This window comes from Rhinopithecus bieti, unplaced genomic scaffold, assembly GCF_001698545.2.
Source record: "Rhinopithecus bieti isolate Rb0 unplaced genomic scaffold, ASM169854v2 scaffold_13400, whole genome shotgun sequence".
NCBI classification, from domain to species: domain Eukaryota; kingdom Metazoa; phylum Chordata; class Mammalia; order Primates; family Cercopithecidae; genus Rhinopithecus; species Rhinopithecus bieti.
The window spans coordinates 1577536-1600105 of NW_016807991.1; the positions used below are offsets into that span (position 1 = coordinate 1577536).

A 22570-nucleotide genomic window follows, 5' to 3' on the forward strand; every position below is an offset into this window, starting at 1 on the left:
TCCCCTCCCCTTCCCTCCCTTCCCCTCCCATCTTTCTCTCTTCCCTTCCCTTCCCTTCCCCTTCCCCTCCCCTTCCCCTTTCCCTCCTTCCTTTTCTTTCTTTATTTAAAACACAGACAGGGTCTGTATCTGTTGCCCAGGCTGGAGTGCAGTGGCACGATCATAGCTCACTGCAGCCTCAAACTCCTTGATCCAAGCAATCCTTCTACCTCGGCCTCTTGAATGGCTGGGACTACAGATGTACACTACCACACCTGGCTAATATTTCTTTTTTTTTTGAGATGGAGTCTCACTCTGTAGCCCAGGCTGGAGTGCAGCGGTATGATCTTGGCTCACTGAAACCTCCACCTCCCAGGTTCAAGTGATTCTCTTGCCTCAGCCTCCCAAGTAGCTGGGGTTACCGACGTGCGCCACCACGCCCAGCTAATTTTTGTATTTTTAGTAGGGACGAGGTTTCACCATGTTGGCCAGGCTGGTCTTGAACTCCCGACCTCAGGTGATCCACCTGTCTCAGCCTCCCAAAGTGCTGGGATTACAGGTGTGAGCCACCATGCCTGGCCTATGGTTAATATTTCTATGTTCTGTAGAGATGGGGTCTCACTATGTGGTCCAGGTTGAGAGGATTTTCTAATGTCCCTTTCAGGCCAGTTGGGTCCAGGGCTTTCTTTTGGGGAGCCCAAGGTCAGGCAAGGTGCCAGCTCAGGGCAGCAGTGCAATGGCAGCCGGAGCTCCAGGCTATAGCACTGATCCCGCGCCCATCTGTCGTGACAAGGCCAGGGCTGCGAGCAGGGAGGGGAGAGGGAAGATGGTCACTAACCCTCCCTTAACTAATTAATTAATTAAATTAGACAGAGTCTTGTTCTGTCACCCAGGCTGGAATGCAGTGGTGCGATCTTGGCTCACTGCAATCTCCGTCTCCCGGGTTCAAGTGATTCTCATGTCTCAGCTTCCTGAGTAGCTGGGATTACAGGTGTGCGCCACCACACCTGCCTAATATTTGTATTTTTAGTAGAGACGAGGTTTTGCCATGTCAGCCAGGCAGGTCTCAAACTCCTGACCTCAAGTGATCCACCTGCCTCAGCCTCCTCAAGTGCTGGGATTACAGGCATGAGCCACTGAGGCTGGCCACACACTTTCCCTTTAGGAAACCAGACCAGAGCAGGGTCCTTGGGAGTGAACTTGCAGTCCATCTCTGGGAGTCTACTAGACCCCTCGCTAACTTTGACTTCAGAGATTGGAGCCCACCTTCCATTCTCACCCAGGGCACTGCGGCTCATACCAGCCATCCACTAGGAGCAGCTCAGAGCACTGGCTGGCACGCCTCAGCTGCCCCCCAGGCCTCCCCTGGCCCCTGTGGGCAGTCACCTCTCTTCTCGGTGGTCACCACCAAGGCCTCGGCAGCATCTCCCCAGCCCTTGCGGGTCTGGGCCGTGATGCGGAACAGGTAGACAGACTCTGGCTTGAGACCCGTAGCTGTGTACTGCCGGGCACTGGGTGCCAGCACCTCCACGGTGGCGGTGTTGGCCGTGGTGGTGTTCAGCCGGTGTGTGATCTGGTAAGCTGTGGGAAGGAAGCACATGGCTACTATGGCAAGCAAGGCAAGCTGCCCCCAGGGCCCCGGGAAGGGTTGTTCCGTCCAAAGCCACAGCTGTGTCTGCATATGGCCACCGTGCTGTGGTCACTTTGGCTGTGGTCTGTCTGCCTGAGGCCTCTGGGTCACTCTCCAGTCTTCAGCTGCCTCCTGGGGAGGGTGGACTGTGGGTGGCATGGAGAGGCACTCTATACACAGTGTCTGTGACCCCCATAACAGCCCCAAGTGAAGAAACTGAGGCCCGGGGAGGTCAGATCACCTGCTGGTAAGTGACAGAGCTGGAATCCCAGCCCAGGTTTTTCTGGGCTAACGCATTTGCCCTTCCTGCCTCCACTCTGTCTTGGTGATGTGGCATTGTTCTCGGGCAGGTGGTGCGTGAGGTCGGGACTGAGACCCCGGGATAGGTGCAGGTAGTCCAAGCCCATTTTAAAGGTGAGGGGACTGAGGCTGCAGAGGGGAGTAGACTTGCTCAAGTTCACGCAGCTGCCCACCGGAACCCTGGGTGTGTGTGTTGGGGGAACCCTGAACGTGAGATGAAGCTTCCCATCTGTAGCCTCCCTCCCCTGCGCCTTGGGACTCTTTTCCAGCTGTGTTGAGCCGGCCAGCGTGCCCTCACTTGGCTGTGCTAAGGAACAGCGTCCGAGGTTTACCAGATGGCCGGCAGGCTGGGGGCCTGGGGACATTTGGGGACGCAAAGCCAACCTATGACTCTTAGGGGACTTGGACTCTGATCTTGCCCTCCAGAAGATAATCTGACACCCTGGAACTTCTAACAGGACTAACACTCAGATCCCATTCGAGAGGGGCCGTGGAGGCTCCCTGGACCTGCTCTCCCTCTAGCCAGTCACGAAGTGGCCTCCTCTACAGCTCATGCCTCCTCCTCCTTCCTGCAGCCGGGGCACAGGAAGGGCAAAGGCTTACCAAGAATGATGCCATTGGGGGCAGCAGGGGGCTGCCAGATCAGCCGCACAGACGTGGTCCGCACCTCTGGGAACAGGATGCCCATGGGTGGTCCTGGGACTGGAGGGGCCAAAGGAGAAGAGGCCAACGGATGAGGCTGCCGCTCAGCTGGGGATGAGACCAGCTCGGGCAGAGCAGCCTGGCGGGGTGGAGGGGGAAGCGGCCGCCCAGCTTAGTGAATTTCTGTGGAGTGCTGCCCTGTGCCTGACACTGTGTTAGGAGCCAGGGAAAGAACATGGAACCAAGGGGGCTTTCCGCCCTCAAAATAGGCGTCTTTTGGCAGGGACTCGAGCTCCAGCCTCCTCTGCTCATTGTATACACGCCCCAGAACCGGGCTACCCTCAGAGCTGGGCGTGTGGGCCCTGGATGGATGTGTCTGTGCTTCAGAAGGTCCTGTTCTGACTTCCTTCCCCCCATGGGGTGAAGTGTCCTTGGGGTAATAGGAAATGGACACCCCCAGCCTGCACCACTCCTCTCTCTAGACCTTGCTCTGGAATCCTGGGACCCTGGAATTCCCTGCCTGGAGAGCCCTAAGCATGCTTCCAGGGGCTGCATGGACCTGGTCCCCACATCCACCCTCCTGAGGGTAGGCTATGCACCCTTGCCTCCAGGGAGGGCCAAGGGGTAGCTATTTTGCAGGTGTAGAGATGAAGATTGAATGGAGTGGCTCAAAGGAGAGGGTGAGGAGAGAACGGGGCAGGGGATGGGGGAGGGTAGCTGGGGAGGGGACACTCTTCCTGTGTTGCCGCATTCCAGCACAGAATGACAACACGTCTTAGATTTCCAAACCTTTTTTTTTTTTTTTTTGAGACTGAGTCTTGCTCTGTCGCCCAGGCTGGAGTGCAGTGGCATGATCTCAGCTCACTGCAACCTCTGCCTCCCAGGTTCAAGCGATTCTCCTGCCTCAGCCTCCCAGTAGCTGGGACTACAGGCATGTGCCACCATAGCTGGCTAATTTTTGTATTTTTGGTAGAGACAGGGTTTTACCATGTTGGCCAGGCTGGTCTCGAACTCCTGACCTCAAGTGGTCTGCCTGCCTGGGCTGCCTAAAGTGCTAGGATTACAGGCGTGAGTCACCACGCCCAGCCTGAGATTTCTAAACTTGAACCTGGCCTTCCAGATCATTATAAGAGTGTATCTGTCAAGGCAGGAGGATAGAACATATTTAATTTAACAGTTCATTAGCTTGATGAATAATGTTAGCATATGCAAACATATGGTATTTGGGCTTCCTTCTGCACTCTGGTCTGGCTCCTGCAAATGTCTGTGGGGGGCAGTAGGTGGGTGTGTGTGTGGGGAGATGGGAGGGGGCAAGGGATGCATTGGTCAGCTTCTGATGGGGAGTTTTGCTACAGGGATGAATGCCTGCAGCCTGCTGGTGACATTCTTTTGCAAACAGGACCAGGAGGTTCGTGTGTCCAGGAAAAATACTTTCATTTTCACAGACCTTTACTCAAAGTGAACCTGCTCTAGTTGAAAAACAAAGTAAAACTGGCTGGGCGCAGTAGCTCATACCTATAATTCCAGCACGTTGAGAGGCTGAGGCGGGTGGATCACCTGAGGTCAGGAGTTCAAGACCAGCCTGGCCAACATGGTGAAACACCAGCTCTACTAAAAATACAATAATTAACTGGGCGTGGTGGCCATCGCCTGTAATCCCAGCTGCTCAGGAGGCTGAGGCAAGAGAATGGTTTGAACCTGGGAGGCGGAGGTCGTAGTGGGCCAAGATCGCACCACTGCACTCCAGCCTGGGTGACACAGTGATACTCTACCAAAAAAAAAAAAAAAAAGTAAATTAAAACTGGGGCAAGTCCCTACTCCGTACACTTGTTTTGCAGAGAGACCAAGAGACTAAATCAGATGTCAAACGGCCTCCGCATTGTCCTCAGGGATACACAGGCTGTAATCAGCACCTGCTGCAGTGGGGCTGGTGGCTCCGAGTGACCCATCCCTACAGGAGGCCTGAGGCCACGGCTCCCCGTGGGGCAGAGCCTGACCCCAGAAGGGCAAGGCCAGATGGGCAGGAGGAAGGGCGGGCCCTCCCAGTCTTCCCCAAGCTCGCTGGGATTTGGACTCACCATCATCCAGCGTCCGCTCCAGGATGGGAGGGTGGCTGGGGCTGCCGTCCCCGATGCGTGTGAAAGCCAGCACTTGGACCTCATAGAGCACATATTTGCCCAAGCCGGTGAGCTGAGCACTGCGAGACGAGTTGCCTTCCACCAGCCAGAATCGGGGCTGGGCATCCGAGTCCTTCTCCTTATATATCACCTGTCAGGGCCCAGCACAGGGTAAGGGCCTCGGGCCTGCGTCTCACCCATCCACACTTTTCATGAGTCTCCTCCCCAGGAAGGGGGTGGGTAGACTTGGGCTCTTTGGAGTGACTTGGCCCCAGGATCGGGGGTAACTGCAAAGCTAGTATACCCGGAGGGCTGGGGACACAAAGACGGACTCAGTCACGGAGCAAGAAGGCTCCTGAGAGGGCATGCAGGTGGGAAGACAGCCCTAGACACGGGGCGTGACTTATGCAAGGTCACACAGCTAGCAGCTCTGTGTCACACATCTCCATCTTCCAAACCAGGGCTGGACCATGTGACTAGGCACAGCTTTAAAAGGGATTCTAAAAGATAATGAAAATCAAAACTGGGTCCCTCAGAGTCGAGTGAGGCTGGGGGCATCCAGCATGGCCTCCCAAGAGAGGAGGAGCAGCCCGAGGACCTGGGTTCTCTCTGGGTGCCTCCCCACCCACAAGGGATGACTTGTGGTTGCCATGGTGACCATTGGCTAGGACGCCAGGCAGATCCCCTATATCCACTCTAGGAGGCAGACACCCAGAGGGTGATAAGAACATGGCTCCTTGGATGGAGACGCTGGAGGGGCCAGTGTAGGGACTCCACCTCTTGGGATCCTGGGACTCACCTTATAGCCCAGCACAAGCCCGTTGCGATCAGCTTCGGGGACCTCACTCCAGCGCACCAGCATGCTGCTGGAGGTGGTGGCCAGTACAGACACGTTGGTGGGGCCAGAAGAGGGGACTGTGGGTGAAAGGGAGTGGAGAGAAGGCACTCAGGACCCAACACTGATCGTGCAAGGGACATGGACCAGGACAGGGGGCCAAGGGAGGGGCCAGTTTGATGTTGCCTCTCTATGGAAGAAACGTAGCATACATGGTCCCCAAACTGCAAACGATCCCACCAAGACGGCCTTTGGTTTTGGAATGCTGCAGACGCTGTTTCCGGTTTCAGATGAGCCTCCCCACAGGATTCTCTGCTCAGGTTAGGATTAGATGAGCTTGCATTTCCTGCTAGCACAGCAGAGAGGGTTGGCAGAGGGACCAGGGTGGCCCAGGAGAGCTGTCTGTCATTTAAAGGGTGCCAGGAAAAAGCCACAGAGCAGTGAAGCACGTGTGGATGGATGAGGGTTGCCTGAATGTCGGGCTCACATTCTGTGGGTCACCCCTGGGCAGGCCCCCAGGAGCTTCTGGTAGTGATTCTGGAATGTTCTGAGAGCTAACCCTTTCCCCGATCCCTCCACTGTGGTCTTTCAGGCACCACTGGGTTTCAGGGTTAAAGCTGAGGGCAGGGGAGTGGGCAGTATGAATGGTGGAGCCTACTTAGCTGTCCTCCAGAGGCAGGGACACCCGGTCCCCCATGGGAATATGGGAATAGCAGGCACAGTTGCAGGGAAGTGGCAGGTGCTGGGAGATGTGGCAACATCATTGTGACGTTGAGCATAAGCAGAGGAAATGAGCTCAGGCTGTTTTTGAACAACAGCTTCAGCCTGGCACGCCCTTGGATGGCCCTGAGGGCACATAGACCAAGGAGGGGAGAGGCAGCAGGGTGGCTGGGTGTGAGGGGTCAGTACCTGACTCCCGGGTCCTGCCCACCACCGTCTGGCTCCAGGGCCCGCTCCCGATGGCATTGAAGGCCTGGACCTGGACGCGGTACTCCGTCCACTCCTCCAAGTCCTCAATGGTGTACTCCCGCTCCACGCGGTCCTGCACCACGTGGCTCAGTGTCTTGCCGTGCCCATCTGACCGGCTGTACTTGATCTTGTAGCCCACGGACTCAGGGTTCCCATTGTATTCCATCTCCGGGAGAGGCTGCAGTGGGGCAGAGGCAGCAAAGATGCTATGAGCCAGGCCCCCCACTGTGCAGGGAAGAACTGCTCTGGTACCCTCTCCTCCAGGGAGCCTTCAGGGCTATCCATCCCACTGTCACCCAGTCAGTGTCCACATGAGGCTCTCTCACTCGAGTGTGGCTTAGGTTGTGTGACTGTGTTTCTGATGGGCTCTTATCTTCCTGCAGGGAGGATAGAGAAGCGGCATCCCTTATTGTGCATGTGACAAATCTATTACCCTGCCAAGGGAGCCAGAAGCCACAAAGGCCGTCTGTCCGACATGCTGATAGCACCGCCACCTTTCGCTCTGCTGTCTCTGCTGCTTACCTCTGTCACTCAGGCTGCCGGCACACACTTAATTGCCTATCACACCTGGTCTCAGCTCATGCCTGCCTTTGGAGGAGTGAGCATGGGCAGAGAGCAGGATGAATGGGGTACCTGCTGGTCAGGAAGTCCTACTGTCCAGCAAACTTCAGTCTCTCCTGCTGCATTTTCAACCTCCTTTTTTTCTTTTCCCTTTCTTTTCTTTTCTTTTTTTTTTTTAAGACAGGATCTGGCTCTGTCTCTCAGGCTGGAGTGCCATGGTGCCATCTCAGCTCACTGCAACCTCTACCTCCTGGGCTCAAGCGATCCTCTTGCCTCAGCCTCCTGAGTAGCTGGGACTATAGGTATGTGTCACCATGCCTGCTAAGTTTTGTAGAGACACGGTTTTGCCATGTTGCCAAGGTTGGTCTCAAACTCCTGAACTCAAGCCATTTGCTCACCTCGGCCTCCCAAAGTGCTGGGATTACAAGCCACTACACCCAACCAGCCTCCTCCTTCTTGTTTGAGTCTCACAGAAAATAAAAGTCAGGTTTCTTTGTTGGGCCTTAGGACTACGCTGATGAGCCTGTGGTCACGAGCTTAAGGTTGTGTGGATGACCATGGGCAGCACTGGTGAGAGTGGAGGTGTGCACACAGGGAGGGGAGCCCAGGGCCCGGCCTCCACTCCTCGGAAGGGCACAGAGCTGGGGTGCGGGCATCTCCAGCCCTCACCTCCCCCAATTCTGCTTCCCCAGGGGCTCTGGAGGGCCTTTGGTCCACAAGCTCACCCCAGGCTAACCCACTTTACCCCACTCCTCACCTTCGGCCCCAACCTCCCCTGCTCACTACACGCTTCCTCCCTCCTGCAGACACTTAGTGAAGCCGACCAAAGACCATTAAGATAGGAATCGATGGGCTTGAGAGCCGGAGATGTGGCTTACGTGCACATTCCTTTACCTGCTGAGGAAAGGTAATGGCCCACGCACCATTAATCATGGGCCTGAGAGGTGTCTAGGGCCCTGTGCCACGCGGCAACTGCCTTCCTATTCCCCCATGCAGTCCCTGCCCTCAGCATCAGACTCTAACCTTTTAGTAGCTATAAACCTTAAAGTGAGACTCAGGAAGGAAGCAGGGAGCCAGTCTGGGGTGGGGATGACTGGGAGCAAAGGGGCAGGAGGTGGGCATGGTCACACTGTGCACAGGGCACTGAGCTGGGCTGAGACAGCTCTGCAGCTCTGCTCAGGTGCCAGCCACTCTGGGAAGGGAACTGCAATTAATAACTAATATTTATCGAGGACTGACGGTGCCAAGTGCTTTCATGGCTGTTAGCATCAAGCTGTCCACACATGGGAACGGCAGTAATGACTTCACAGTGTGGTGTGTTTGCCAGTTGTGTTTTGCACAACGAGTAAGATCTTTTTTTTTTTTTTTTTTTGAGACGGAGTTTCGCTCTGTCACCCAGGCTGGAGTGCAGTGGCCGGATCTCAGCTCACTGCAAGCTCCGCCTCCCGGGTTTACGCCATTCTCCTGCCTCAGCCTCCCGAGTAGCTGGGACTACAGGCGCCCGCCACCTCGCCCGGCTAGTTTTTTGTATTTTTTTTAGTAGAGACGGGGTTTCACCGTATTAGCCAGGATGGTCTCGATCTCCTGACCTCGTGATCCGCCCGTCTCGGCCTCCCAAAGTGCTGGGATTACAGGCTTGAGCCACCGCGCCCGGCCTACGAGTAAATCTTACATGGAAACAAAGGGTTTGTGTGGTCAGACGGGCCTGGGGAAGTGGGGTCAAGAGGGCTCCTGCTATGCTAGTGTTCCCGGATTCTCTACGGAGCTGTGGGATGCACTGCTGTTCCCCACATTTATTTGTCTAAGAATTCTTGTTTGCTCCAAGCACCTCCTGGGATTGCTGCTCTGTGGGACGCGTGCTGGGAAATGATGTTGCAGAGGGCCTGGCAGGGAGAAATGGCCTCTCCTGTTCTCCAGAGGATGAGATGGCAGTGTACCCAACGGTTAGGGCTGTGGACTTGCGGGTACAGATTCCCTGGGTTGGGACCTCAGCCCTGCTGTTCATGAAAGCACGTGGGAGGATGTGGGAGGCCTGGGGCAAGTTATCTGACCTCTCTTCTGCTCCAGTTTCCTCATCTGCAAAATGGGGACAAGGATCACTCTGCTGTCACAGGCTTGTTGTCAGAATAGCGCCTGGTAGGAGAGGAAGCCTCAGCATGTTACTATCACTACCTCGTGCAGGATGGCCCAGGGTCATGACCCTCAACACATAACCCTGATCTGGGGCACACTCTCTGAATGCCACAGTGGCACCTGAATCCCAGACTCGTCGCTTGGAGCTGTGTGGCTTTGGGCAAGTTCTTAACCTCTCTGAGCCTCAGTTTTCTTAGCTGTAAATTGAGATGATCATGTGTCCTTTGTAAGATTACTGGGAGAATCAAATGGGATGAAAAATTTAAAATGCTTGCCACTTGGCGATGCTCAGTAAACAGTATCTTTTAGCTCCTTCCTCTCATTGGCGGGGGGTATTTGTTCATTTGGCTAAGATGTTGATTATCAGGCATCTCACCAGGTAAGTAAAGAAAAGAGAAAGAGAAGAGAAAGGAGCCATAGGAATTCCAGTGCTCACCTTCTGGGAGGCAATGACCGGAAGCTCATGGAGAGGTCCCACCCCTGCCCCGCAGGGAGCCTTACCATCCAGCGCAGCCACAGGCTGGTCTCACTGGCCGTTCGCAGAGACACGTTGGCTGGGGCCATGTCAGGGGGTGCCTGCAGGGTCTGGATCTTTCTAGAAGGCTGACTGGGGGGGCTGGTGCCCACGATGTTCACCTGGCGCATGCGGAAGCTGGGGTGGTGAGAGATGAGAAAGATGGTAAGGGCAGGACTCAGCTCTCAACCCTGTCCTGGTCTGGGCCACGGCCCCCACCCACCCCCAGCCCTGGGGCTGCTGCCCTCTCCCCGGGCCGGTCTTGTTACCTGTAGTAGGTGAAGGGGTTGAGGTCGGGCACCTCCATGGAGCGGGCATCGGGCTCGTTGGAGAGCTGGTGGATCAACAACCACTCCTCTCCCTCCCCGACCACACCTACCTGGAAAAGGGCGAGACCTTAGGCCTGTCTAGCCTACAGGGTTCACACAGGGTGCTCTAAGCCCCGGTACAAGCCCTGCCAGGGAAGAACTTGGTTCAGATCCCAGGGCTCACCTGGAGGGCACCAAATGGGGCTACCATCTTTCCAGGCCCCTAAACACGACTGCAAGTGTGACTCAGCCCTCCTGCCTTAGAATCTCTCAGGATGCTGGTGATCAACATATTCCTGGGCCCGTCAGAATCCTTGGAGCACTGCCCAGGAATCTGTGCGTTTAACAAGCAGCCCAGGTGATTCTCCTAAACATCCTGGGGCAATTCCAGAGACCCAGGCTGCCCCTCAAACCAGCTAAATCAGAATCAGAGTTTCTGTGGGTGGGATGCAGGTGCTGACACTTCTGAACGCTCCCCTGATGATTCCAGGGTACAGCCAAGGCAGATATTTTTATATTCCAGCACCTGGAGGGGACTGTAATGTGTGTGTTTTTCCATGTACACAGGTGAGGGGCAGGGGGAGCTGTAGACGATATTGGGAAGTATGAGCATTTGGGGTATAATTGGCCATTGAGAGTTGCATGTGAAATTCACACAGGCTGAAACACACATAAGATTTTTGCACTCAAGAGCACGGGGTGCCCTGGCGGGGGCTGCGGCCCAGGCCCCAGGCCTGCCCTACCTGGGCTTCCACCAGCCAGCGGGAGATGGAGGTTTTCCCGTCGTAGCCTGGCCTGAACTGCAAGGTCACGGAGCGGGGGCCGATGTTGGAAATGCCCAGGTTGGTGGGGGGCCCTGGGAGTTCTGGAAAAGGAGAACAGGGTGGGGAAGGAGATGCGGCGAGAATAGCCCTCCATGTCAAACGCGACTTTTGGGCATGGAGAGGTCTGTGTGTCATGCTTTTCCTGGAAATGTTCGAGGAGAAGCGCAACCACGGCCTCACTCCACCCACAGTCTTCGTTCCCGCGTCTTACGGAGAACCATGTTCATGCCAGGAGGCTGAGACAGAATTGGGGGCCAAGGGAGATCTCCCGGGGCTGAGAGGAGGCTCAGGGCCAGGAAACAGGGGCTGGAATGCCCCCTTCTTCCTGGCAGTTCTGGATGTGAGTGAGGTGCTCATAAGGAAGCTGAAAGCTGCATTAAAACCAAGCCGGGCTGAGAAAGAAACCAAACAGGACCAATCCTCCCTCCATCCGCACAGATCTCTGGCCCTCCTAAGCCTAATGACAGCTCAGGAAGGTGACAGGATGGATGGGGACAGGGGAAGCTTATTTTCCGCCAGGAACCCTGGGGATCTTGGAGCTCAGGAAGAACAGAAAGAGCACAGATTCTGGAGTCAGAATGAGTTTAAATCTAACTCCATTACTTACAGGCTGTGTGTCTTTGCACAAGTTATCCACCTCTCTGTGCCTCCATGTCCTCCTTGGTAACGAAGATGATAATAACAACACCTCCCTCAGGGTTGTTGTGAGGATTAAATGAGTCAATGTGTGCAAAGCTCCTAACACCATGCCCCGTGAGCGCTACATATGTATTTGCCAGCATGGCTGTATTTATCACTGGGGGTTGACTGAGGCTTAGGCAGCCCAGTCATCTACACAGCAGGTGGAGGGATGCTGGCAGGTCATACAAGCACTGCCTGACTGATCTGGATGGGACCACATGGTTATCCAGTCCAACTTCCCATATATACAGATGGGGAAACTGAGGCACAGAGGGGACCTGGAACTTGCTTAAGGTTGTAGGGCTTGGCAGAAGCAGAGCTGAGAGTGGACCTGGGCTTGATCTCTGTGCCAGGCCTAGGAGTATTCCCACCATGCTCTGCCACCTCCCAACCAACACTTCCACACGGTGGAATCCAAGGTAGACTCTGGGCGACAGCGGGACTTTTTCACCCGAATCACAGATACCATTGCCTGGTGTGGAATCTTGTGAGAAATGGGTGAAGGGAGGAGCTGGTGGGGAAATGAGACAAGGTAGGGGGCCTCTGCTTTTCTGAGAGCTGTGGGAAGACACAGCAGGGGGCCAGGGGAGCCCCTGTCCAGAGACCTGGGATCCCGGGGATTTGGCCTGTTCTGAGAGGACCTGGACCCACACAGCACAAGGGAAGGGGAGAGCCCGTGTGAAGAACGCTGGTATTCCTGAAAGACAAGGGGCCTCTTTTTTTTTTTTTTTTTTTTTTTTTTGAGACATGATCTGGCCCTGTCACCCAGGCTGGAGTGTGGTGGTGTGATCTCGGCTCACTGCAACCTCTACCACCTGGGTTCAAATGATTCTCCATCCTCAGCCTCCCAATTAACTGGGATTACAAGCATGCACCACCACACCTGGCTAATTTTTGTATTTTTAGTAGAGACAGGGTTTCACCACCTTGGCCAGGCTGGTCTCGAACTCCTGACCTCAAGTGATCCACCTGCCTCGGCCTCTCAAGGTGCTGGGATTACAGGCGTGAGCCACCACGCCCAGCCAATAAGGGGTCTCTAGAAAGGGATGCTGCTCAGGAGAATTCCAAGAGTCCTGCACTGAGAGTGGGCACTTACCTGGGGGCACCCCAGACGAGATGGTGGAGGCGGACACTTGGCCCTGGCCCTTCGAGGTCATGGCGGCCACCTCGATGGTGTAGGTGGTGAGCGCGGTGAGGCCTGTGACACGGTACTCCAAGGTCACGTTGGGCAGGTAGTGGGTCACACGGGTGTTGGTTCGGTTGTACTCCTCCCAGGAGATCCGGTACCCTGGGGAGAGCCCCCGTGTTGGCATGAGCTTGGCTGTGATCACCAGTTGGCCTGACCCACTTCTCCCTTCTCCACTAGGCTGGCAATTAGATCCACATTGGGAGCAATGGGGTCAAGGGAGGTGGGAGCTGCTGGCGTCATGCCCTGGGTCTCAGGTGTAGCCTCAGTGGGATGCCAGCACTTCAGGGAATTGCAAGGGATGTAATGAGTCATCATGGCAGCCACTGAGATCTGTGACTGAAGGTGTGGGGCTGGAGACTCTGCGATGCGTAATCAAGTGGAGGTGCCGAGAGCCTCTTGTGATGGTATCTAAGAAAGCGTGGGTTGGCTTCAAGGGTTTGGGTGAAAAGTAGCTCAAAGGCAGGGGATGGACCAGCTCTGACCTTTCCCAGCCCTGTCCTACCCTCTGGTTCAGAAACACTGCGGTGCCTACCTGTGAGGATGCCATTTTTCTCTCCCGGCTCTTGCCAGCTGACCTTCAGCGACGTGTCCAGGATCTCGCTGAAGCTCAGGTGTCCCACGGGCCCAGGCACTGCACCCCAAAAGGACCCCCACCCCCCAAGGCCAGTTAGAGCTAGAAAGAGACCATCATCTGTGAGACAGCCTATGGTAATCTGGGGGTACCTCAGCCTGGGAGATAAGCCCGGGCTGCCCTTCTGCCTGGGGCACCCAGCCTGGCCTTGGGTGGGGCAGAGAGAGCAGGGCTGGGGGGTGCCTACCATCCTCATGGGTGCGCACCAGCTGCGGGGTGCTGCGTGGCCCATCCCCGGGGGTGGTGAAACACAGCACCGAGGTGAAGTACTCGGTGAACTTCTTCAGGCCAGACACGAAGCCCACGTGGATGCTGTCTTGAAAGTTAGGCCGGGCGGTCACCATGGTAACCTCCTCTTCCTGCTCTGGCTCCCAGGCGATCAGCTGCAGAGAGGCCAGCAAGTCACACAGGGCAGCAGGAAGGTTCCAGAAGAGGCCAAGCCCTCTCCCACAGGCTGGGCCAGTCAACAGATGGTGTCCAGGGACTGGAGTCCCTGTGGTGTCTCCTCGGAGGGAAGGGACAGGCAGTGCAGGGAAACCACGGGGCACTGGAGTTCACTTTGGGGCACTTCTCCAGTTCTTGAGCCACTGACTTTATGCAAAGCACCGTGCTGGGTACTTCCCAGGAGTCGCCTCTCACTCAATTCTCACAGAGACTGAGAGGGTGGCATTTCACCAGGAACAGCTGCATAATTTGCAGTCTCAGTGCAAAATGAAAATTTTGCCCCTTGTTCAAAAATGACTAAGAATTTTAAGATGATAGCAGCAGAGCATTTAACTAAGTGTGGGGTCTTTTCAAACATGGGGCCCTGGACAACTGCACAGGTGGCATATCCACGAAGCTGGCCCTGTATTCCTTTTGTGAGATGGGGTCTCAGTATGCTGTCCAGGCTGGAGTACAGTGGCATGATCACAGCTCACTGCAGGCTCAACCTCCTGGGCTCAAGAAATCCTCCCACCTCAGCCTCCCAAAGTGCTGGGTTTATAGGCATGAGCCACTATGCCCGGTCCAGCCCCGTATTAAATTAAATTAAATTAAATTAAATTAAATTAAATTAATTTATTTATTTGAGACAGTCTTCTTACTTTGTCGCCCAGGCTGGAGTGCAATGGCATGATCTAGGCTCACTGCAACCTCTGACTCCTGGGTTCAAGCAATTCTCCTGTCTCAGCCTCCTGAGTAGATGGGATTACAGACACGCACCACCATGTCCAGCTAATTTTTGTATTTTTAGTAGAGACGGGGTTTCACCATGTTGGCCAGGCTGGTCTCAAACTCCCACCCTCAAGTGATCCACCTGCCTTGGCCTCCCAAAGTGCTGGGATTACAGGCATGAGCCACTGTGCCCAGCCCAACTCTGTATTTTACAGATGAGGAAACTGAGGCTCAAAGAGGGTCACACAGGTAGGGGGAAGCTGGTTCTGGGATTCCAAGCCCTGAGCTCCTACATCTTGCTCCATGTGAGCTGGGCAGCTTCGTCTTTGGAGTTCTCCAAGGGTACTTCCTACAAAGCTGGGAACTTCAGTTTGTGGATAACCATTATCCTCTTACACTCCTTCTAAGTTGGGATTTCCATCTTAAATATTAAGCAGAGGTGGGGCATCAGCAAGAAAGTCCTATGTGGAAATCCCTCAAGTTCTTGCTAATCTCTCCTCTGCAGATTGTACACGGCCCCCGCCCCCTCCTGCTTCTCTCGCCTCCTGCTCTCACCTCACGCTCCTGTTTCTGGGCCCTTCATCTGTCTCCAATAATGACAGCTGGTTTCAGAGATTTCCTCATTTATTTGAAGTTGATTAAATAGCAATTAATGGTGAAAAGCAACACTTGATGAGTTTTAATAAGCACGGGTATTTATAGATATAAAACAATACCACGCCAATGTCTCCCGATTAACTCATGCCTATAACAATGCTTAATCTTCTCCTTTTCATGGCCGTGTATTTATAAAGGATGTTTTGAAATTTAATTGGTATTGTGAAAAGATAGCCTATAGCAAGTTAATTAGACACTAATTAGACCCTCAAAATACTAAACAGAAATACTAAGTGGCATTTAATAAGTATGTTAAATATCCTCCGTATTTCGATTATCTTGTTTCATAGCAATTATGTTGCCGAACTTCTTTTGAGTAGATTAAGAAACAAGTCTAATGTTTTAATTTAATTTAATTAATGTAAATTCAAATTAATTATGCTGTTAGAATTAATTGTGTGGTGTGTTCCCTAGCAAGTATAAAATCTGGGTAAATATTATTTTATTGGGCTTAGGCCAGTTATAATCTCTACCATTTTTTTTAAATAAAGGAAAAAGGGTGTCTTTACAGGTGCCTTAAAACAGTATCACCGGGCCTTACCCACAAAAATGACCCAGAGGAAGCACACAGGGTAATGGAAGTGTGGTTTGTGGAGTCACGCTGTTGACTTCATTTTCCTACAGCTTGATGCCTGGATCCAAGATGGCGGCAGGGCCATGGGTTCCTGTGGTTGTTTCAAAATATTTACTCTGGGCCGGGCATGGTGGCTAACACCTGTAATCGCAGCACTTTGGGAGGCTGAGGCAGGTGGATCACGAGGTCAGGAGATTGAGACCATCCTGGCTAACATGGTGAAACCCGGTCTCTACTAAAAACTACAAAAAAATTAGCTGTGTATGGTGTTGTGCGCCTGTAGTCCCAGCTACTCGGGAGGCTGTGGCAGAAGAATGGCGTGAACCCGGGAGGTGGAGCTTGCAGTGAGCCGAGATCACACCATTGTTCTCCAGCCTGGGCGAGAGAGCGAGACTGTCTCAAAAAAAAAAAAAAAAAAAAAAAAAAAATTTACTCTGGGATGTGAGCCACTTGTCCTTCTCCAGCTGCATGCGAAAAGGAGGAGGCTTGGGGATAGGAGGCCTCCCCACCTCAGGTCCAGGGAGAGAGAGAGAAAAATTGCCTTTTGGGTCCTTCATTGCCCTAAAGAGGTTGGGCTCTGGGCAGCTGTGGGATGGAACCTTCGTGCTCAGCTCAACACACAACAGGGCTTCCACCTGTTGAACTCTTACTATGTGCCTGGCCTTATTTAATCATCACAATGAGGAGCAGATGGAAATCATTGTCCTAGGCTGTTACAGAAAAGGAAAGCGAGGTTCAGGAAGGTTAAGGAGCTGGCACGTGGACCTATGAAGAGCTGGCTCAATTTGTGGACCCTGGGACCTTTCATGATGACTTCTGTCTCTCAAAGGTACACAGAGATGTTGAGATGAGTGTTCTTTAGGACGTCTCTGTGCCTTCTCCTTGTTAGTCAGTTTCAGTGTTGATTTACCCTACTAGGTCCTTAGTCTCAGGTTCTAAGCAGACGGGGCTCCCCTGAGAAGGCTCGGGTGGGTTCTGGGGAATGAGCAGTACACCTGGCTTCCTGGGACATGCCATTCCCGCTTAGAGAGCAGAGGCCCAGGGAGACAAGTCTTGTAACTGAGCAGCGGTGCTGCTGACGGAGGGTGTGGCAGGAGGGCATCCTTGCAGCTGGCACACTTGAACCTGAACCCAGTTCTGTGACTTAATGTGGGACTCAGGGAAAGTCGCTTGACCACTCTGAGCCTCAGGCTATGCTAAGGGATAGAAACAGCTGCCTTGCTGGGTTTCAGGGAGGAGCAGGTGAAATGTCTCCTGTCCCTGGTGGAGGGAATCCTCCATAGGGTTGTGGGTGTGGGATGGTATATATGGCATCTAGCTACTAAAGTTAGAAAATAAAAGTCAGGCTGGGTGCTATGGCTCTACGCCTGTAATCCCAGCACTTTGGGAGGCCAAGGCGGGTGGATCACCTGAGGTCAGGAGTTTGAGACCAGCCTGGCCAACATGGTGAAACCCTGTCTCTACTAATAATACTAATAATACAAAAATTAGCCGGGGGTGGTGGCACATGCCTGTAATCCCAGCTACTTGGGAGGCTGAGGCAGGAGAATTGCTTGAACCTGGGAGGCAGAGGTTGCAATGAGCTGAGATGGCGCCATTGCACTCCAGCCTGGGCAACAGAGTAAGACTCTGCCTCCAAAAAAAAAAAAAAAAAAAAAAAAAAAAAAAATGTCAGAGAAATCCTCTCTGTCTCTCTCCCTCTACCCTTTTGCACATGCACAGACTTCCAGAAAACAACTTGGAAGGAGATGTAAGAAAGCAACGACAGCGGCCACCTGGAGTGAGGAGGGTTTTGGAGTTGGCCACAGTACAGCCAGGCAGGTGGGAGACTGGGCTGGGATGGAGGCCTTCCACTATCTGTTTACTATTTTTTTACTTTTTTGGTTTTTTGAATCACATATTTTAGGTTTAAAAATTAAAACATTAAGGCCAGGCACGGTGGCTCACGCCTGTAATCCCAGCGCTTTGGGAGGCCTAGGCGGGTGGATCACGAGATCAGGAGAACGAGACCATCCTGGCTAACATGGTGAAACACCGTCTCTACTAAAATTACAAAAAATTAGCTGGGTGTGGTGGCGGGCGCCTGGAGTCCCAGCTACTCGGGAGGCTGAGGCAGGAGAATGGCATGAACCTGGGAGGCAGAGCTTGCAGTGAGCTGAGATTGCGCCCCTGCACTCCAGCCTGGGTGACAGAGCGAGACTCCATCTCAAAAAAGAAAAAAAAAAAAATTAAAACATTAAAAAATAAATTGAATGACGGGTATTTGGAAATAGTAGCAAAATTATTTACACATTTTCCCTTTGACTCAACAATCTCATTTTTAGGAATCTAGTCCAAAGTTATATTGTGAAAACAAAAGAAGAAGCCGGGTGCGGTGGCTCATGCCTATAATCCCAGCACTTTGGGAGGCCGAGGTGGGTGGATCACCTGAGGTCAGGAGTTCGAGGCCAGCCTGGCCAACAGGGTGAAACCCCGTCTCTACTAAAAATGCAAAAACTTAGCCAGGCGTGATGGTGGGTGCCTGTAATCCTAGCTACTTGGGAGGCTGAGGCAGGAGAATTGCTTGAACATGGGAGGTGGAGGTTGCAGTGACCTGAGATCACGCAACTATATTCCAGCCTGGGCAACAAGAGTGAAACTCCATCTCAGAAAAAAAAAGAAGATATATGCACAAAGTCATTCACTGCAGAAAGGGTAGTTATAGTAAAAGACTAGAAACCACCAAAATGTCATCACTCGGGGGCTGCTTGATTAAACTGTGGGAGATCCATAGGGTAGCCGAGGATACAGGTGTCAAAAAGAACAAGGGATGTCTCTTTATACTTTTATGGAGTGACCTCCAAAATATATTCTAAATAATGATAATAATAAAGGTACTGGGCGCAGTAGCTCACACCTGTAATCCCAGCACTTTGGGAGGCCGAGGTGGGCGAATCATGAGGTCAGGAGTTCGAGACCATCCTGGCTAACATGTGAAACCCCATCTCTACTAAAAATACAAAATTTAGCTGGGTGTGGTGGTGGGCGCCTGTAATCTCAGCTACTCTGGAGGCTGAGGCAGGAGAATCGCTTGAAATTGGAAGGCAGAGGTTGCAGTGAGCCAAGATTGCACTACTGCACTCCAGCCTAGGCAAAAGAACAAAACTCCATCTCAAAAAAAAAAAAAAAAAAAAAAAATCTATCCATCTATCTATCTATAGATAGATCAATCGATCGAGAATGTGGAAAGTACATTGCCACTTATCTGAGAAGGAGAGCACACACATTTATGTAGGCATGAATAGCAAATCCTTGCTATTCATGTGGGATTGGTTCCAGGACCCCCCACAGATACCAAAACCCACAGCTGCTCAAGTCCCTGATATAAAATGGTGTAGTATTTGCATGTAACCTACACACCTCCTCTTATATACCTTAAATCACCTTCAGATTATTGTAATACCTAACACAATGTAAATGCTATGTAAATAGTTGTTATACTGTATTGTTTGGGGGGAATAATGACAAAAAAGTCTGTACATGTTTAGTATAGATGCAATCTTTTTCTGAATATTTTCAGAACCATACGAGAGTGGCTGAATCCACAGATGTGGAATCCATGGCTAAGAAGGGCCTACTATACTTTTTGCTTGTTTGTTTTTTGAGATGGAGTCTCGCTCTGTTGCCCAGGCTAGAGTGCAGTGGCGAGATCTTGGCTCACTGCAATCTCTGCCTCCCCAGTTCAAACGATTCTCCTGCCTCAGCCTCCTGAAGAGCTGGGATTACAGGCGCCTGCCACCATGCGCAGCTAATTTTTTCTTTTTTTTGTATTTTTAATGGAGATGAGATTTCACCATGTTGACCATGCTGGTCTTGAACTCCTGATCTCAAATGATCTGCCCGCCTCGGCGTCCCAAAGTGCTGGAATTACAGGCATGAGCCACTGCACCTGGCCTGTACTTGTTTATATTAAAAAAGAATGCGTGGTGGCTCAAGCCTGTAATACCAGCACTTTGGGAGGCCGAGACGGGCAGATCACGAGGTCAGGAGATCGAGACCATCCTGGCTAACACGGTGAAACCCTGTCTCTACTAAAATACAAAAAAAACTAGCCAGGCGAGGTGGCGGGTGCCTGTAGTCCCAGCTACTCGGGAGGCTGAGGCAGGAGAATGGCGTGAACCCGGGAGGCAGTGCTTGCAGTGAGCTGAGATCCAGCCACTGCACTCCAGCCTGGGCGACAAAGCGAGACTCTGTCTCAAAAAAAAAAAAAAAAAAAAAAAGAAAGAAAAAAAAAACCAAAAAAAAAGAAAAAAAGGAAGAAAAACCAAACCAAGAAAACAGAAAGCAATCAGACTTATGGGGTGTGAGAGGATAAGGATTGAGCTGATTTTCTCTGAATTTGCTTTGTAGATTTGACTTTGTTATGTAAATATTCAACGTAATTATGGAACAAAATTAAATTAAAAAATCAATCCCTAAAAATCAAAACCACAATGAAGCAAATGAACCTAATAGAGTATTGAGCTGTGGCAAAATTACAGAGAGAAATGACTTCACAAGACTTAGCAGTGCGATGCGAAGTCCGTCCCTAGAGGGATATACCTTAGGAACAAGAAGAACGGCAATAATCGGAAACTATGTTCAGTAATCAGAGTGTGGATATGACTATTCTGAAACTGTTGTGTGTGTTTGTGGGGATAATGTAGGTGGGTAAAACGCTGGTATTGTAGGAACTGGAATTTCAGTATGGACAAAAGAGATATAGACAAAAGACCAATGAGATTATTAAAGAGTCTGTCATCATGAAATGGAATTGCAAGTGTGAGTATCTATAGTATCTTAAAAAATAAAGTATTGTTTAGCTAGCCATTAAAAGGGCCTAGAAACAACAACCATTTCTGGAATAGATGCACTGCAAGTGCTGAAACTGTGATATCTATAACTATCATTTCTCTCTAAAAGTAACAAGAGCCCCTTGAAAAAATGGCCGATGCCTGGCACAGTGAGGGGAATGTATATATAATAGTTTGGAACACCTTGTCATACCAAATTGCAAGGAAGCCATCAGAGACTACTGGGGCCACGTCAAGAGGGCTCACCGTCAAGTGGAAGAGGTCAACGATGGGTCCATTTGTACCACTGAATTGGCAGCACCCAGTACCATTCAAGAAGCATAATCATGGTAATAGATTGAAACATGTCAGATTTGTATTAAAAAAAATCCTTAGTTATCTAATAGTACTAGCAAACCCAAAACAAAACAGAAAGATGTCCCCCTCCAACCCAAGTTCATCTATTACCTGAGAAGACAATAAGGAATCCATTTATTATTTATTTTTTCTGTTTTTAGAAATAGAGACGGGGGAGGGAGTCTCACTATATTGCCTAGGCTGGTCTTGAACTCCTGGCCTCAAGCAAGTCTCTGCCTCAGCCTCCCAAAGTGTTGGGATTACAGGTGTGATACACCACGCCCGGCCAGAACCAATTCATTATATGAAAAATTGGTAAATAAGGGAAAAGAATTGAACACTTATCCTGCTTTTCCTAGATAAACTGAAACTTCAGGTAGCCAAAAAGTTGGTAAAGGGAAAATTCTTGTTTTTTTGAAAGCATTTCAGTTACTAAGTCAAGAAGAAATTGTAATATTTGCCTATCCCCATATTATAACCCTTACTGAAATGATAGCTCATAGATGACTGTCAGTGGCTGACCTCACAGTAAGAGACACAGCCGGACTTTGTGCCTTCTGATCGAAATACATAATGCCATCTAGGAAGTAAAATATTTCTTTTCTTTTCTTTTCTTTTTTTTTTTTTTTTGAGACAGTCTCGCTGTGTCGCCCAGGCTGGAGTGCAATGGTGTGATCTCTGTTCACTGCAACCCCTGCCTCCCAGGTTCAGGCAATTCTTCTGGCAATTCTTCTGCCTCAGCCTCCTAAGTAGCTGAGATTACAGGCATGTACCACTACACTTGGCTAATTTTTTTTTTTTTTGAGACGGAGTCTCACTCTGTTGCCCAGGCTGGAGTGCAGTGGTGCGATCTCGGCTCACTGCAAGCTCCGCCCCCTGGGTTCACGCCATTCTCCTGCCTCAGCCTCCCGAGTAGCTGGGACTACAGGCGCCTGCCACCTCGCTCAGCTAATTTTTTTTTGTATTTTTAGTAAAGATGGGGTTTCACCGTGTTAGCCAGGATGGTCTCAATCTCCTGACCTCATGATCCACCCACCTCGGCCTCCCAAAGTGCTGGAATTACAGGCGTGAGCTATCACGCTCAGAAGTAAAATATTTTGGATAACAAAAAAATCAAACCTGAATCAGATTAACCTCTAGCTTTAAGTTCCAATTCACTGTAACTATAGTGTTTGGAGGAATGCATTGAATGACCCCACAGGGATGCAATCAGCGAAATCCAGACAGTGGAAAATTCTGTTGGACAAATGACTAAGTTTCTTCCCAAATAAATTACAAAAAAGAGAGAGGGAGAGAGAAAGAAAGAATCTGTAGATCATCTGAGACCTAAAAAAACCCCTCAAGTGACTGCAATTGTGTGAACTTCATTTAGATCCTGAAGCAAATAAAACCACGAGTAACAGAAATTATGCGGCAATCAAGGGAATTTGAAGGCTGACTGGATATCTGATGATATTACAGGGCCTGCTGATATTTTTAGCCATCATAATGATAATGTGGTTACTGTGGTTTTGTTTTAAATAGAGACCTCATCTATACTATTTCTTTCCAGAAACATTCATGGATGAACTGATACAATGCCTGCGATTTGCTTCAAAATGTTCTAGGGGAGAGGCAGAGGGTTGGGGCAGAGATGGAACATACCTGGCTGGGAGTTGAGCGTTGTTAAAGCTGGGAATGGGGCTATAGGTGTTCACTGCAGT

At 51.4% G+C, this 22570-nt stretch overlaps 1 protein-coding gene across 3 annotated transcripts in view; it reads right to left on the minus strand.

Moving 5' to 3' along the window:
* The window catches only part of SDK2 (sidekick cell adhesion molecule 2), a 330648-nt gene that overhangs the window by 59634 nt on the left and 248444 nt on the right, over positions 1–22570 (minus strand). For all 3 annotated transcript variants that reach the window (XM_017884897.1, XM_017884896.1, XM_017884898.1), the window contains exons 19-29: positions 13501–13696; positions 13215–13313; positions 12590–12781; positions 10732–10853; positions 9950–10059; positions 9668–9818; positions 6413–6650; positions 5468–5583; positions 4630–4819; positions 2513–2611; positions 1366–1560 (exon numbers count right to left, since the gene is read on the minus strand). In XM_017884897.1, the coding sequence (XP_017740386.1) occupies positions 1366–1560; positions 2513–2611; positions 4630–4819; positions 5468–5583; positions 6413–6650; positions 9668–9818; positions 9950–10059; positions 10732–10853; positions 12590–12781; positions 13215–13313; positions 13501–13696 (1708 nt within the window). The remainder of the gene's footprint in view (positions 1–1365; positions 1561–2512; positions 2612–4629; positions 4820–5467; positions 5584–6412; positions 6651–9667; positions 9819–9949; positions 10060–10731; positions 10854–12589; positions 12782–13214; positions 13314–13500; positions 13697–22570) is intronic.